Source organism: Crotalus tigris, unplaced genomic scaffold (genome assembly GCF_016545835.1).
Source record: "Crotalus tigris isolate CLP2741 ecotype Arizona unplaced genomic scaffold, ASM1654583v1 scf7180000017739.2905288, whole genome shotgun sequence".
Lineage (NCBI taxonomy): Eukaryota > Metazoa > Chordata > Lepidosauria > Squamata > Viperidae > Crotalus > Crotalus tigris.
In genome coordinates, this window is record NW_024096605.1 from 381,879 (window position 1) to 399,252 (window position 17,374).

Genomic DNA, 17,374 nt, shown 5'->3' on the forward strand with positions numbered 1-17,374 from the left:
TTTGTCGAAACGTCACCAAGACACTTCCAATTTTACGCGGGAGAAAACCCGAATAACCAAAGACCTACATACAAACAGCCGCGAAAACCTCAGAAAACAAACACCCGCGAAAACCTCAGAAAACGTGTGTGTGTGTGTGTGTGTGTGTGTGTGTGTGTTATTTTTTTTTTTTTTTAGTGAAGATGTTCAATGCATGCAATTTGGACTTTCTTGGTTCCTGGACATCAAATGATTTTCAAACTTAGGAAAAAAAATAAAATAGAGTTGCCCATTTACCAACTGATAAACAAGTTACCACAAAAACAAAACAATAAACAACAACAAAGCAGTCCAGTAATTTTTACTAGATAATGCAGCAATTTATTCATCTCAGCATAAAATGATCTTCCATGAAATGAATGAGTTATATTATATTATAGAACCATCTGTTTAGAATTTCTGAATTACTATATGTTTACAGAGAACGAGTCTTTCAAAATCTATTAATATTGGTAACTAAATCTTTGCCAGTTCCAAAGCATCAACTGAATTGCAGAGACCATGGCTTCGCTAACCCTCTTTTGATTTCCAGGGATGCATCATGGAAGCAGAAAGTTGAAAACAAGGTAGAATGTTCCTGTTTAGTCCAGAATTTTCAATGCAGAATGCAGCTACAGCATTCCTGATACATGGATTTCCCTCTTCTATTTGAATATCTATGGTGAGCAATAATCCATCCTTCTTCCAAAAGTAAATTCTGATCTCATCAATTTTTAACCATTAGCTTTAAATCTGTTTTCTGTAGTAGTGTTTCTCAATCAGTTTTAAGATGCTTGGATTTCAACTCCCATCCCATGGCTGGCTAAGGAATTGTGGGAGTTGAAGTTCATGAATCTTAAAGTTATCAAGGTTCAGAAATACTGCTCTAGAGCAGAGGTCCCCAACCTTTTGGGAACCAGGGACCAGTTCCATAGAGAGAGGTTTTTCCGCAGATCGGAGGGTGCATTGTTTTGTATGCTGCCTGCATCCCATGGATGGGGCTTTGCTTGTCTCTGCGGACCGGTTGCTGGCATGCCATGGTCCAGTACCAGTCCACAGACCGGAGGTTGGGGACCCCTGCTCTAGAGTAATAGAGAACAAATTTACTGCATTTTCTCAATGAGCATTTACTGAGAGATGGTCAACCTGGAGAGCACATGGGCCAATCTTTATAGATTCTTAGATGTATTCGTATTCAAAGGTGTTTTTTTTTTTTTTTACTTTAATGTTCCATGCTAAGTTATTGTACTTTAGTTGACTTTCCAGGCTAAGCAAACCATCTGTACTTACTCGGATCATGTTCATTTGTACACTGTCATTGAAGAAATACCACAGTTGAGGTTCCACTTCTTTCCATGCTTTAGTCAAGAATTTCAAACGCTCAAATTGTTCAAACGTGAAATTTGCCTGAGGAATTTAAAATATATTATGAGGAAAAGGAACATGGAGGAGGTGGGGTCTATATTTGTTGATTTTGGTAAATTTCTCACATCAATTTTGTAAACAAAAGTGACATTCTTTGAAATGAGATGAGTTCTCTACAGCTTCCCACATTTGGAAGTACAAGTCAATAAGTATTATTTCAAATTTCTCCTGAAATTCTCTGAACATGATGAGGCACTGAATTAGGAAGAATCTCTCTCTCTCTCTCTCCCTCTCCCTCTCCCTCTCTCCCTTCCTCCCCCCCCCCTGTATTTAAAGCAACAAGAAGTAGAAAATGCTTTGAGAATGAAATATATTTTGGTGATAATGACTTAATTGGTTTATTGAATAGACCTTTCTGCTAAATTGCTTTAAGAGGAGAGGGAGATGGGCAGTCTAGAAGCATGAAATATAAACAAACAAATAAAAATACTGTCCATAGAAATAATTAGAAAGGGATGAAAGGAGGGGAGAAATTCTTACATTCTTCAGTATCTTCTGTACTGCAGGTGAATCGGGAGCAAAGAGGATTTTCCCCATTAGCAATGGTTTCATAGTCCTCCAAATTATTTTGGTTAAAGTGTTTGATTCCATTGTTTGTATCAACTGATTACAAAAGAGTGCTGTTAGAAGAGGATAAGGGGGAAAAAGAAAAAAGAAAACTTACATTATATAATGCTGAGCTAGTCTCATTGTTTAATACATCCCGCAGAGTCTATTCTCCTGAAAGGATCTTTTCATATTACTAGAAGAAAATCACCATCCCTAGGAACTGAACAGACTGAGCAGAACAACTTGTTCTGTATTTGTATATCTGCCATGCTTCTTGGTAAAAAAACCCAGAGGAATAGCATTTGAATAAAAGTTAGGCAAGAGGAATAGTACATTTATTGAGAGCACTGTTCCGAAGACATGGCTTCAGCAGCAGATACATTTTTGTTCCCCCTTTGTTTTTTCTGTTCTTTTTTTTTTTTTAGGTTCTCATCTAACTCTTGACATCTTGAAAGCTGAGGAAATTTGTGCAAAATTTAAAAGATAGCTCTGTCAGAAAATAGAATAGAATAGAATAGAATAGAATAGAATAGAATAGAATAGAATAGAATAGCTGGAAGGGACCTTGGAGGTCTTCTAGCCAAGCCCCCTGCTCAAGCAGCAGAACCTATACCATTTCAGACAAACCTCCAGTGATGAAGCACCCACAACCTCTGAAGGTAAGTTGATCCACTGGTTAATTATTCTCACTGTTAGGAAGGTTCTCCTTAATTCCAAGTTGCTTCTCCCCTTGATTAGTTTCCATCCATTGTTTCTTGTCCTGTCTTCTGGTGCTTTGGAAAATAAGTTGACCTCCTTTTCTTTGTGGCAGTTCCTCAGATACTGGAATACTGCTATCATGTCACCCCCTAGTCCTTCTTTTCTCTAGACTAGCCAAACCTAAATCCTGCAACTATTCTTTATAAGCTTTAGTCTCCAGGTCTTTATTCATCTTAGTTGCTGTTCTCTGCTCTTTTTCCAAAGTCTCAACATTTTTTTTTTTATAGTGTGGTGACCAAAATTTGATGCAGTATTCCATGTGTGCTCTTACTAAGGTATTATAAAGTGGTACTAATATTTCATGTGATTTTGATTCTGTGCCTTTGTTTATACAACCCAGGATTAGCTTTTTTGGCTGCTGCTACACACTGTTGGCTCAGGTTTAAGTGATCGTCCACTAGGACTCCAAGGTCCCTCTCACAATTACTGTTTTTGATATTTACATAACATTAGAATACATCGTACATTTCTGTAATCAAAACGTTCTATGCTTCAAAATAAACTGGGCTTCATTATAATAAAATATGTTCTTGTACAGCAATAATGTGAAGCATAACACCATCATATAACAAATGTTTTAATGATTACCTTTGGAGTCCCCAGATCATACACAGGTGACACACACACAAAAGTGAAAACTTTTTGTTCATTCCTATATAGACCTGTATACATTTCTGTATACAGGTCTATATAGGAATGATGCCCATTAACAAACTGGGCATCTGCATTCTCACAACAATTTTGGCATACTTCAAATTCTATTTTCAAATATACATTACAAACTTTGCCTTACTATTGGATCAATCCTACTTGCTCAAATTCTTCATAGAACAAGATCCTGAGAATGGAGAAAGAATTTAAGGTAAACTGCTAGCTTGTTGTATACAAAAATAAAAGTTATTCACAAATTTGTGAATTTGTGAAGGTTATTGAAAAATTATAAAATCAGATAAATTGTTGCCAACATCAAAAGCAAAAGAGGTCATTTAAAGCAACTTATTTGTAAATTCATATGTAAAGGCCATCTACACAATACTGTGAATAAGCAGAAAGGTAGGAGGTTCAGTGAAAACCAAACTACACAGATCATTCACAAGCATTAAATAGCACTTAATCTAATGACATATAGCATATTTTACTATTTTTTTTTGTTTGTATCCTCCCTTTATTATTTTTATAAATAACTCAGAAACTTAGGAATTCAGCTCCCAGTTATTTAAACACAGGAATGAGCTTTTTAAAGTAAGCTTTTTTTTTTTTAACAAAATAATTTTCTGCAAGAACAATTTTATCAGTTTTACAGAATTTTTTTTTTAGTGGCTGGAAGTGCCACCACTGCCCACATCTGAGTCTTTAGTAGCTCTCTTTGAAGCACCTGGTAGTTCTCAAAATATTACCAGTCTCAGACAAGACAGCACCCTTGCATTGCCAGCAAAGACACACAGCTATCAGATCTCTGCCTTAAGGATTGCAGCTGCTTTTTGCCTTAACTCAGATGAAACACTAATTGTTCAGGCCAAACAGTCCAAATGACTAATGGGGTAGGGACACTATCAACGTCTAGGCCAATCCATCAATCTCACATGAAGTCAGGATCCAAATGGGAGACTTACTGGTTGAGTTGTCATAAAAATAAATGGATTCCTTTTCTTTAGTGTCAATTCCAAGGAAGGCCTTGTAGTTGTTATCTTCATACCAGTTTAGAGAGAGTATTCTGGATCCATCTCCCTCTGGGTAACCACAGAACAGGTCAGATAAAATTCTTAGCAATTGCGGTAAGGATGCTGGTTCTTCCTCTTGAAGAAGTGGCTGGAGTGTTGACAAAACCACCCGAACACTTGGCCTGTGAATTAACTGCCATGAAACAAAGCATCTTAATGAATGGTCTTTAAACAAAGAACCAGTGCAGCCTTTGTGGATCAAAGAACACTACCATAAATATAGATAAGGAAATCTGCCCTTGGTTGGAGGCTAAAAAGAAAAAAACAAACAAACAAACATGGTACTCTTAGGGTCCTCCACTCTGACTGACTCTACTAGGAGGCAAAAGCCAGATTTCCACTAGTATCTGACTGTGTTTTCTAGAATTACCCAATTATTGTTGTGCCAAAAACTAGTAATGATAGATTTTAAATTTTAAATTGCCTCAGTGATAAACAGGTGGTGATTTTAAATTGCCTCAGTGAATAACCGGGTGTAGAGAGCTAGACTAGAGGATTTTGCCAGAGTGAAGTAGCAGATAACAGGGTATCCTTAGAGGAAAACACAAACATTGCCACACTGTTTGTTATTTTAGTAGTTTTAATCTTAGGGAAATTTACAAGAATTTCTGCCTCCAGGGCCAGAATAACGTGGCCAGTCCTGGGTACTATGTATTCAAGATATTGGTCTTGAATAAGCCCATTTACTCTAATGACCAGATTATACTCAACACAATCGTCTTCAACCAGATGGCTTTTAGAGGAATTGGACTACAGTATTTAAATTTTTAAATCATACTCACTTACCTTTTGTACTGCTTGAGCTATATTAGAAAATATTCGTCCCCAGAGCACTAGGTCAGCACCTTGTGCATTATTGTCCCAAACAGTGGGAAGCTGCAATGGAAAGACATACACACTAGTGAGTCATTAACAGAAGTTCACTCACAATGAACCATGGAGGTTTGCTTCCAAGCCTAAAGGCTCCAGCTTTGGAGTGATGGGATTGTAAAACCAGTTCAAATACAGTGATGGCAGCAATATCAAAAATAGCCAAGTATGCATCCATCATCTTTGTTGTATAGAGTGAGAATTGGGTGTTATATTTGAGATGAAATATAAATGCATGTTGAATACTGTAGGAAGAAGTATTTCTAAAAAGTGTTTGTGATAATACAAGAAGAGACATACTCAAGGATGAATGGGTGATAAATGAATGTTGATTAAATACAAAGTGTGTAACCAATACTAGGGAAGGTCACTGAGGTTACATAGAGTGAATGAATGTTGATCCCATTGCATACACAAAGGAAGAATGAATAGGTCAAAAGGAAGGTGAAGATCAAGAAAGTCTTCATTGTATGAAGTTGATGAGATCCTTAGGAAGAGGGAGTTGAGAAGACTAAAAACAAAAGGCAATATATGCTGTACTGAGATAATACTGTATATGATTCAATGTGAATTAGATTTAACTGTTTCTTTTTTCCCCCCTTTCTCTCAGGATTTTAATTTTTTTTTTTTTGCATGCTTTTTATTTCTCCTTTGTTACCCATGCATAGTATTGCTTACTCCAAAAGAGAATATTTTGATGAGTAAGTATATTGTACATGTTGTAGGCTGTATCCTGGGATCTTAATTGTCTTTGGATGGTTTAGACAGAACCAAATCTTGGATTAGAGGAAAATAAAGCTATCTTGTGTCAATGGGTCAGTAGCTTAAAGCTAACTGGGTTGTTTGAATGAAAAATCTGAAATAGAGATCAGACAGTACCTTAACCAGGTTATCTTATGCTTGTAAGAAAAGATCTTGAAGGCTCTTTCAATTCCTTCAGGACTAATCATATCAGTCTCCCAATTCCAAATACAGAATCCCTAGGAATAATTTATCCTACTTAAGGAGAGCATGTGATATCGTATCTTTTCATGAGTTATATTTTCTAAGTCATCCTTAGAAAATTATATAACACCTGAAGGCATACAATGCTCCAGGTAACATTCTGTGACACGGTACTCTCAACATTTGTTGACATTATAAGCCACAATCGTATATTTCTTTTCACAATCCACCCACGCAGCTATCCTTTTTATGTAAAACAATAATGTCCTGGTGTAACACAGAGGGCTTGAAACAACTTTGCTGATGATCAAGCCTTTGTAGAACCAGAAAGAATGCGGTTTTCTTTCCAAGATGGTGAGCTGAAATGTACAAAACAAGTTGGAATGCACGGGCTACGCTTCAGACTGTGGGAAACATATAATTCAAGTATGAAGATGATTCACTCCCTTTACCTTTGAGGTATCGTCCTTCTGGGTTGTCGAAATTATTTCAGAAAACTTCACTCAGTGGGATAACACATACCACAGATTACAGGACAGGCTTCTCTTGTTCATGGTCTGTCTATCACTCATGAGAAAGTCCAGTGAAACAAGGAAATTGTAATGTAATTTTGCAAGGCAAACAAGGGATTTTAAGAAATCATCTAACCCATACTGCGTTGCTCTCTGTTCATTTCCTTGTTCTACCACAACTTTCCACCAGTGATTTCGATTAGTTAAAATATTTAGCCCTCCTTCAGAATCCAGATCAGTTGGATTGGATTCTTCATTTGACTTGCATTTTCAGCTTTTAACAGTCCTTGAGTTTTGCCCATTCCTTTGCCCAGGAAAGGCAAATACAGGTAGTCCTCGGCTTATGACCACAGTTGAGCCCAAACTTTTTGTTGCTGAGTGAGACAAATTCATTTGTTAAGTGAATTTTGCTCCATTTTACAACCATTCTTGCCACAGTTGCTAAATGAATCACTGCAGTTGATAAGTTAGTAACATGGTTGTTAAGTCAATCTGGCTTCTCCATTTGAATTTGCTTGTTAGAAGGGGGCAAAAGGGGATCACAGGACCACACAACACTGCAACTATCATAAATATGAGTGAGTTGCCAGGAGTCTGAATGTTGATCACATGACCATGGGGAAGCCGCAACGGTCGTAAGTGTGAAAATGGTCATAAGTCACTTTTTTCAGTGCTGTTGTAACTTTGAAAGGTCACTAAAGGAACTGTTGTAAGTTGAAGACTACCTGTAATGAATTTATGTTTATTAAAATGGCTCATATTATAAGTGAGGTGCCATTCTAGGTCTGCAACCTCATGTGTCATCAGCTGAGTTTTAATTCTGAGTCAATACGCCTAGGTTTATATCGTGGTGACCACGATGTAAAAAAGATGTTGAGACTCTGGAAAGAGTACAGAGAAGAGCAACAAAGATGATTAGGGGACTGGAGGCTAAAGCATACAAGGAACGGTTGCTGGAATTGGGTATGTCCGGTTTAATGAAGAGAAGGACGAGGGGGGACATGATAGCAGTGTTCCAATGTGTCAGGGGCTGCCACAAAGAAGAGGGAGTCAAGCTATTTTCCAAGGCGCCTGAAGGCAGGACAAGAAGCAACGGGTGGAAACTAATCAAGGAGAGAAGCAACCTAGAACTAAGGAGAAATTTCCTGATAGTTAGAACAATTAATCAGTGGAACAACCTGCCTCCAGAAGCAGTAAATGCTCCAACACTGGAAGTTTTTAAGAAGAGACTGGACAGCCATTTATCTGAAAGGGTATAGGGTTTCCTGCCTGAGCAGGGGGTTCGACTAGGTGGGACATTAAACCAAAAATATTAAGGGACATTGGACATCACTGGCCTTTACTGATAAAAAGGGAACTTTGTGGCACACAATGCTATCAAGTACAGATAAAACTGATGCTTTATATTATAAGGAAAGAAGAAAAGACCATGACAAACATATGCTATTTTGGGCAAGATCCTCCAGCTAACACCAATTTCCTCCTTAGTCTTGATCTTAATCTTATGATGCTTTATAGAATATAGCCAAAAGCCTTAAAGCATCCTTATGCAAAATTTGTATTACAGATAAAGTATATGAGGTTTCCATTCTGGTTATGAAAGTTGAACTTCAATATATCTGGAAACCAAAACAGAAGAGAAGATTATCTGTACTTGGATGCCAGCTGGCCATAAACTGGAAGTCTCCAAGCCTTGTGTTTCCTGCTTCTCACTAAGAGCTCCAAACTAGTGAAATTTCACTCTTTCATTGCTTTTACACGCAGTTTTGGCCATACTTCCTGACATTCCCTTCACTTTAATCTCTGTCAGTCAATACAACCATTGACTGTGAAAGCTGGAGAAACAGAATTTGGAAACCAAATACACCCAGAAGGTATCAATTTATGGACAGCTGCTCCACAATGTGAACAGGTAAGGACAGGAAGCCAATGCAGAGCCCATTCTGGAGTAACTATAGCAGGCTTACAATACATGGGTTTTCCATCAGACTTACATTTGTTCTCAAGAATTTGGGACAAAATAAAAGTCTTAAACCAAAACACATGACTTTGGGCAGCTAATAATGCTGAGAAACAAGATACAGATAGTCCTCAACGTATGACTGGCTGTTTAGCAACTGTTCGAATTTACATGCAAGCTTCCAGGCTCAATGACAAAATCAAGTCCTTACCAAATCTCACTGGTGTCGAGACAATTATGGGGAAATGGGGAAATGCTGTGCCAGAGGGCAGGCACCACAACAGGTTTTCCTGGGTCCTGCAACATGACAGTCCTTAATGGATGAGATCCGGAACATGCCTCTCCTATTGGATCTAACAGGATGGACAGATACAGTTGGGGAGAGATGATCCTTTCAAGTAACACGGGCCCAATCCATGAATGGCTTTAAAGTTAACTGCCAACACCACGTATTGAATCCAGAAGCAGAGTGGCAGCCAGTACATCTCACGGAGCAGAGGTGTTACACGTACCGAACAACAGTGTATTTTGCACCAACTGAAGATTCTGAATACTCTTCAAAGTCAGCCCCATGTAAAGCTCTTTGCAGTACTCAAGTCCAATCAGGGAGGTGAACAAGGCGTGATGACCGTAAGCACTGCTTCCCAGTCTAGGAATGGGATAAATTGCCCGCAACATAGAGCTGTACAAAGGCCATCCTACCCAAGCCTGCCACCTGCTCTTCAAGTAGGAGTCACGTAGGGTTCAGGAGAACCCCACAAATTTCTTCGCAAATGAACAGATACCCTCCTTCTCTCTCTCTCTCTCTCTCTCCTCCCTCCCCCTGCTTTCAGCAAGCATCCTCTTTCCATTCAGATTTCATTTCCTAAGGCAAAGTTGTAAAATGCAGCAGCTCTCAATTGGATTGCAGGTCAAAAGGCTTCTGGAGGAGCCAAGTGCCGCTAAGGGCATCATTCCATCCTGACAGCAAGCTGACATGAAAGCCAAGAAAGGCTTCTCCTGCCCCAAAAATGCCTCAGCTGTCAGAAACCGAAGAAAATGACAGCTTTATGGAAAAGGCCTGTTGGTGTTTCGCACCAATTGTATACAGTAGAAGGGCCTGCAACCGAAAGTGCCCTGGGGCATCTAGGGTACTGCATCTGAACTTTCTACAGATACAATAGAAGAATAGAGGGACTGTGAGACTCACTCTGGAAAATTTCCAAACATGAGATTAACGTAAAGGCAAAGGCTGATTCAAATTTACCCTGGAATACTGCTGGGGGGTCCCTTATAGGCCTTTCTCCTCCTTCTCCTTCATTGTATCTTGACTGAGCGAGCTTGGCTTATTGCCTCTGCCCAAATCATCCACCCCTGGTACTAGTCTCTTGGAGGAAATCTAAAGAATGTGTTGATTCTGACAAGGATAAATGGTCCCTTCCCTCCTTCAGCATTTCTTTTCTCTGCCAGACAAAACTCTCTTATTCTCTAATGAATGTGTCATGTAGCATCCACGATTTGACTCATGCTCCAAATCTTCCCCCCTCGACTCCTGATATCGTTAACAAAAAAAATTATTTTTTTTTTCAAGGAAACGATGGGTTAGTAATTCTCCTATCCACCCCAACACAATTCAGGACCTTCTGACTATAAATTGCTTCTCTTTTTGACCTCCAAAGCACATGGACTCTTGTCCATTGATCCATTTGTTCCAATGATGCAACTTTCCCTTTTCCTTCGCATCCTATGTTTTTTTTAAAATGTCCAGCTCTTAAACATATTTCATACATTCCTTTCATCTATTTTGCTGGATTTGTGAAGAAAGGAGGGGAAAATGCACATCAGCTATTGAATAATTCATGAGGTGTACTTATGGGGTGATCTGGGTGTAACAGGGTGATAAATATAGATACCTTTTCTGCATGTACCTGTAGAAATATTATTTTAATAAAAAAAACAAAAAGGCAGAGGAACTAGATCAGGAATAAGCAAATGAAATCCATTCTCAAAAGCATCCAGAACACTTTATCCATCCAATTTATTTCTCCCCAATAACTTGAAGACTTAAAGTCCTCCTTTGGGGCAAACCAGTGTTATACAACTCTGTAGTTATACAACATCTTATATTGGGCTAAAATGTTTGGATAGTTTGTGATTCAGCATGTTGTGGGACCAACCAATTTTTTTTCTTGGATCAAGAATATTAAGGGAACATAGGAATTATATTTTGTGGATCCAAATTTAAACTTTAGTAAGTTGTATAAACTCAAGTTGCAATGGAAGATTTTTAGGCATTTCTTTTCTGGAGTGTTTAAGAAACGTTTGTGTCTCTCCATTCTAAATGATCTTTAAGCTATTCCATATTAGAGCCCTTTCCAGCTTGGTGCCTTCCAAATGTGTTGGATCAATTCTCAAAATTGCTTGCCAATCCAATCGCAGTGGGTGAAGTCAAGACATTTCCGGGAGATTTGAAAATGAAGGCAGCCATGCCTTTATTAAAATAATTAGAAATCCTGCATGCACATACTGCTCAGTCAAACACTATGAACATTGGAGTTGGAAGGAAGAAAAAAGTTTGGAGATATTGGGGTGGAGACGAGAGGTATGGGAGAAGAAGGCTTGATGTCTCTTTCTACTATCCCTTAGAGCAGTGATGGCAAAACTTTTAGAGATCGAGTGCCCAAACTTCAACCCAAAACCCACTTATGTATTGCCCGGTGCCGGGTGGGTGTGGCTACAATGGTCATGGCAGATGGGTGGGCGTGGCCAGGGTGGGTGTGGCCAGCCCGATGTTGCTTGTGGGGAGGGACGCCTGTGAGGGTTGGGGAAGATCCAAGGGTCTCTGGCGGGTGGGGCGGTGAGCAGGAGGCTGGTTCTGTGGAGTAAGGCGAGGCAAGGCAAGGCGAGGCAGGGCGGGAGTGTCATGTTGCAGGGCAAGGCGAGGCAGGGGCCAGGGTGGCTGCTGCCTGACACCATCGGCTCCTACACACAGAGGCCAGCAAGTGCATGGATGCTGGTATGCATCCGACCACGTGGGACCTCGGCAAGTTAGTGGGTGGCTGGTTGAAGAGGTCGGTTGCCATCTCCGGGGCATGGTGCGCGTGCCCACAGAGAGGGCTCTGAGTGTCGCCTCTGGCACGCGTGCCATAAGTTCGCCACCACTGCCTTAGAGTAAAACTTCTATCATTTTATGGGAACAAGTAAATCTAATGCATCAAGTGAATCACGATTCATCTACTTAAGTCCTCTGGACTTCCTTATCCTGGTATTCTCAGGATGCTTCCATCATCCACAGCCAGCCAACATATCTGTTTGAGGAAACTTTTGCTTTCATCTATGCCAAAACAAAGGAAAAAGCTGCCAATGTGGACTTTGTAGTGATAGTCCCACCTCTTTCCTTGACTTCTTTGATGAAAAGTTTCTTTCTTTTCTTTTTTTTTAGGAACATATTCTATAGTTGAGATAAGCCTTTAAGCTTCCTGTACAAAAGAAGCAAATAAATATTTCCTTTCTTCTACTCATTAGGGTATTGGGTTAAAAAGTACCATGAATAAAGATGCCGTTTCAGCTGTTTAAACTGTATTAATAAGATTAAATCACACACATATACCAACCCAGAAACCAGACAGAACTTGCAACAAATGCAACTATGGTGTCTTTTAGTTGTGACAGCATATTTCCCTAAACATTTTTTTAAAACTTCAGTAAATTTTGGGATTCCAAATCTGTGCTATATGCCTCTGATGCATAGCCTTTCTGGCAATGCAAGGATCCAAATTCAGAGAAATGTCCACTGTGAATATTAAGAGAAAAAGTTGCCATGCGTGGCACAACTCTGCCAGTCTCCCAAAGGCTTTTCCTCTTATGGCTAAAACATAGTAGGTAGATTCAATTTGTTTCTTCATGAATGATGGAATAGAATGTAGTCTCATTATTTCCTTTGTTCAGTTGATGTTTCTCTGGCATGGGTGCCAGGACTCTATAGGTGCCTGATTATGCCTCTGCTACTGTCACACCATAACTATATCATTATTTTACTTATTTTATTTCATCCTCTAAGAAAAATGTATTGTGTTGAGCATAGTTTAAACAAAAGAACCATACCCTCATTGTTATTCCCATTAGTAAAAAGATAAGCTTTTGACTGGAACTTACCAAATGGAAAAGCTTAAAGAAGTCCACATTTGCATATAAAGAGTCTTCAACCTTTTGCAAATTCTCCTGGGAAAGGGCACACATTGCACTATGCACAGCCTGAAAGCCACTTGGACTCCGGAAGATAATAAAGCGATTCAGCAAGGTCTGGCTGCAAGCTATATCTTTCAAAGTCAAGTCTGGGACACCAAAGGCAAACTGTGGACAAAACACAAATTGTAACCACTCATTGTTTTATTATCATCTAAGAATGCCTGCAGAGCCCAGAGGCATTTTTAGAAATGCACGTTATATTGGAGACCAATGTGTTCTTTTGCAACATACTAGCTTCCCATTTTTAAAAATTTAACAAAACATTTAAAAATACCTAAAAAGAGAACTTGGAAAGATCAGAAGATCGTATTGGCAGGTACACGGTTACAAACTGCAGCACAAGCAGGTGAGAGGAGATAGAAGTCCAATCGTGAAACAATGTTCAACTTTTTACCTGAGGGATTGCCTTTTTCCAAGAGTCTCCGTCTGTCCAACCACATCTAGCAGATTGACCGTGCTACAGATTCTGTCAGCCGAAGAGTGTTGGCTGGCAGGGACCTGAAGATGGGCTTTTTCTGCAGTGGCCCCTGCTCTGTGGAACATCCTCTCTTGGGAGATTAGAATGGCTCAACCCTGTTAGCCTGTCATAAGGCCATAAAACCTGTCTATATTCCTGAGCATGAATGTGTTAAGGGCCCAGTTTCCTGGCTGTATTGGTAACTGACCAAATATCTTGGCTGCTATATATATATTTATTTTGGATGTTTTTATTGTTTTTATTCTTTTCAAATGTTTTAGTATTTTGATTGTAATATATTTTTTTAATTGTAAGCTCCCCAGAGTTTTTGACTGAGATGGGTGGTTATAGAAATTGAATATATGGGAGAGGGGGGGAGAAAGGGAGAGAGGGAGGGAAGGAGGACAACCCATAATTAAGAACAGATTATAGCAAATATATGGGAGGGAGGGGAGGGAGGGAGAGAGGGAGGGAGGGAGGGAGGACAACCCATAATTAAGAACAGATTATAGCAAAATCGAGTTAGTGATTCATAGTGATTCAAGTTCATTACACAGTACTATAATATTCAGCTTATTACAAATTTGACTTAAGGACAGAACTTGGGAACAGAACATGTTGTTAAACTGGAGAATACCTGTACCTTAGAACACCTTTTTCTCTCAAATTGAAGTAGATAATACCTTACTGGTAGTTTGTTGCTATAATTAACCCAGATTCACCTCTGTATGTGGGAGCATTTGGTATAAATCATCACACAATTTAAGTCAGCGTGAAAAATGGAATCCTGTCCAACACTGTTCATTTTTAACCTTATCAGAAACTAAGTCTATTCTATGTCACATTTCTATAAGAATGCAGAATATGTGGCAGAATTATACTGCCAAGGAAATTAACATCCTAATATTCTCATTTCTGCTAAAGAAATAAAGCTTCACATTCTTGCCAGTAGAAACAGAGGCTTGAAAGGAAGCAACTAATGCAGTTACCACCAGAAGCTAAAATAGTAGTATCTGTGTAACTGCCACAGTCTCTTGCAGCAAATATTTTAGATTACTATCAAGAAATAAAGTTGCAACCAGGAAAAGATCTTTTTATCAGTTGGAGGGGAGATAGGCCCGGAAATCCCAGGGCAGTAGACTGGACTAGGATGTCTGAAATACTTCCGAGAAGAAGTAAGGAATCACAATCCATATTGCTGCTAAGAAAATACTGGAATAATCAAGATGTATTCAAGCAGTTATAGAATTACTAGGTTATTTTGAGAATCTTTCATTTTGTGATCTGTAGATATTGTGACACAAAATTGGGAACAAAAGCATCAGTCTAAATACTATTCTGTGGATATTCTTCATAGAACCAGGGCCAATGGAGGATTTAATATTAAAAAAAAAACCTCAGTGAAAGAGATTATTAACACTGATTTGCTGAAGGAGATTACTAGTCATTAAATGTAATTTTTCCATAGAATTTTAAATGAAGCCTCAATTCAAAAATGTTCTTCTTTAACTACCCATCTGGTTTTCTTTGCAGCTTTTCCTATGACTCAGAAACAGCCCCGTTATCTGTCTTGTAACCTGAAAGCAGCAGTTGGGAAATAAATTCCAGTAATTTTATCGGTGTGCCATTGTTCAGCAAGCACTTTTGAGAGGAGAAACAAAATATTTTCTCAGTTAGCTGGCCTCCAGATTAGGTTGAGCTTTTATGTGTGAGTGTGTGTCATTTCCTGCGCTCCCAGGGTGCTTACGAGGTCAGCCCTTCAGCTGCGTGCAGTTCTTTACAGAAGACTGAAACACTCGTAAACATCACTGCTGGGGCAATCCATTCTTTTTCATAGTTTCCTTAGAATGACATTGGAAGAGGAAGCAGGATATATTATTAGCCGTGGCAAAGAAGCATCAGAACGTCCCATGACAATGGCAAAGTCTGTTCTATGGAAGAGCCATGCACTTGGAGTTAACTGACCGTAATAAAATATTATTTTTCAAACAGAAGGACATTTGCAAAGCATACACGTTCCCTAATGGAATCTCAGTATATGCCAGTCAGTTGAATAAATAATCAGTAGATCAAATATGTTTGATACTTTAGAATGCACAAAGAGGAATACCCTCTCATATGACATCCAACAGAACCCAAAGTCAGAAATTACAGGGAAAAGTTTTTGTCCAGCCACATCCTGGTATGAGCATCATCTATTCCTATGAGAATTTGCCTAACCAATTACTGGATCTACCAGGAAGAAACTGCTGTATTTTGGGAAGGCTTGGCGTTGCTTAATGCTGCTTCTCTGTAGCAGTGCCAGTGTTGTGGAAGATATTGCCTATGCTGATCTGTATTAATAGCAGATATGGAATTTTATTCTAATAAGAACTGATGAATGCTCTTCGCTATTCAGATTCTGACATAGCACAGCATTTAAATAGGTTTCTTTAAGGATAACTAAGACTAAGTTCTTCATAAGAGGAAGATTGCATTTCAGTGAAACTGTCTTACATGCATCACTGTTTCAAAGATTTTCAACATATATTTAAAGATTATCAGTAGGACTCCCTCAGTGGACTCAAATGGATATTCTTTTCAAGGTGACTTGGCCATGTACCCACTTGTATTATTTTTTTAGAATGTTATTTACTGGACCAGTTTAGGCTGGCATAAACTGCTACTAACATTCATATTACACAGAACATTTTTTTCCCCTTCTGCACAAATAAAAGAGCTGCTAGGGAGTTTCCTACAGCACCAGTCAGAATCCAATCAGCTGAACAGTCTTAACAAAAGTCACATAAACCATCTACAATTTGGGGGGGGGGGGGGTGAAATAACTATCAGAGTGAAAAGCAAGCTCATTAATTCCATCTCCTGCTGGCTGCAAATAACCACACGCATTTCCCACATCTGAACATTATATAACAACAAAAAAAGAAAAAATATATAAAGAGGAATTGTGCTATTCAGCTAGTGTCTTTCTCTTCTCCTCAGTAAGAAAGGCTTTAGTTCCACAGATCTGTTTCAGTAGACCTCAATTATTTGCACCACATTCCTTTCCCAGTTCCCCTGCCACACAAGAGCCAACGCTTGAGTTGCACACAAGTCATCCATGAGGAGAGGATGGGTGCAGAATAACCAGGGGCTGCAATTCCCTAGTTAAAAGAATTAAAAAAGAAGAAAACAAATAGCTATTATCTGGTGTGAATTCAAGACAGGAGATCTATCTTTCAAGGGCCCAATCAATTCACCTGAGACAATGCCCCAGCAATGCCCTTTCACCTCTGCCCTGCTGACATGAAGAGCAGGGATTGTGCATTTTAGCATTTCTCCTACTAAAAGATTTGGGACCTATTCAGGGCCAGCTCAAGGCGTTTTACTGCTTGATCTGAAAGACATGATAGTGCCTCCTTTTCCATTCAATTGCCCATCTGGTCAGCTCTTCCATCATACCAAATGCCAACAATTAGTTTATGAGACTTTTCAACACCCACATAACTTTGTTCTCCAAGAGAAAGGAATGGTCTGGGCCATGATGTAATGGTATGTGGGAATGACCTTGGGAAACAGGGGGTGGGGAAGCCACAGCCAGGGTAATGGTTGGATAGGGGACAACGTAACCCACAGCAGGAATGTGGGCGTAGCAAACATCTCAAAAGGGACACTCCCTAGTTTCCTGGTCTGTAAAGGTGACTAGAAGAAATGTACCTTCTAACTTGCAAGATTCTGTTAATAAAGTAGAACTAGTTCATCTGGGCATGTTCCTGTCCGTTCTACCTCACAAAACTGACGCAAACCTGGACTGAAAAAATCCGGAAGACCATTAGATCCAAAGTTACTGTTTTACATATCTTTTTTCCCCCAGCCACCGTAGAGCTCATTTCAGTTTTTGCAGACCAAACCATGATCCTCTAAGAACAGTCAATAGGCAGGTAGAGGTTAG

The 17,374-nt window shown here is 39.2% G+C and overlaps 1 protein-coding gene across 12 annotated transcripts in view; it reads right to left on the reverse strand.

Annotated features, from left to right (window-relative positions):
* Window positions 1-17,374, reverse strand: part of ABCA4 (ATP binding cassette subfamily A member 4) — a 108,169-nt gene that overhangs the window by 76,755 nt on the left and 14,040 nt on the right. For all 12 annotated transcript variants that reach the window (XR_005556294.1, XR_005556293.1, XR_005556297.1 and 9 more), the window contains 5 exons: window positions 12,894-13,091; window positions 5,259-5,348; window positions 4,365-4,605; window positions 1,924-2,063; window positions 1,309-1,425 (listed from right to left, as the gene is read on the reverse strand). Coding sequence is in view for 7 of the 12 variants with exons in the window: in XM_039339756.1 (XP_039195690.1) it covers window positions 1,309-1,425; window positions 1,924-2,063; window positions 4,365-4,605; window positions 5,259-5,348; window positions 12,894-13,091 (786 nt within the window). In the remaining 5 variants the exon portion in view is untranslated. The remainder of the gene's footprint in view (window positions 1-1,308; window positions 1,426-1,923; window positions 2,064-4,364; window positions 4,606-5,258; window positions 5,349-12,893; window positions 13,092-17,374) is intronic.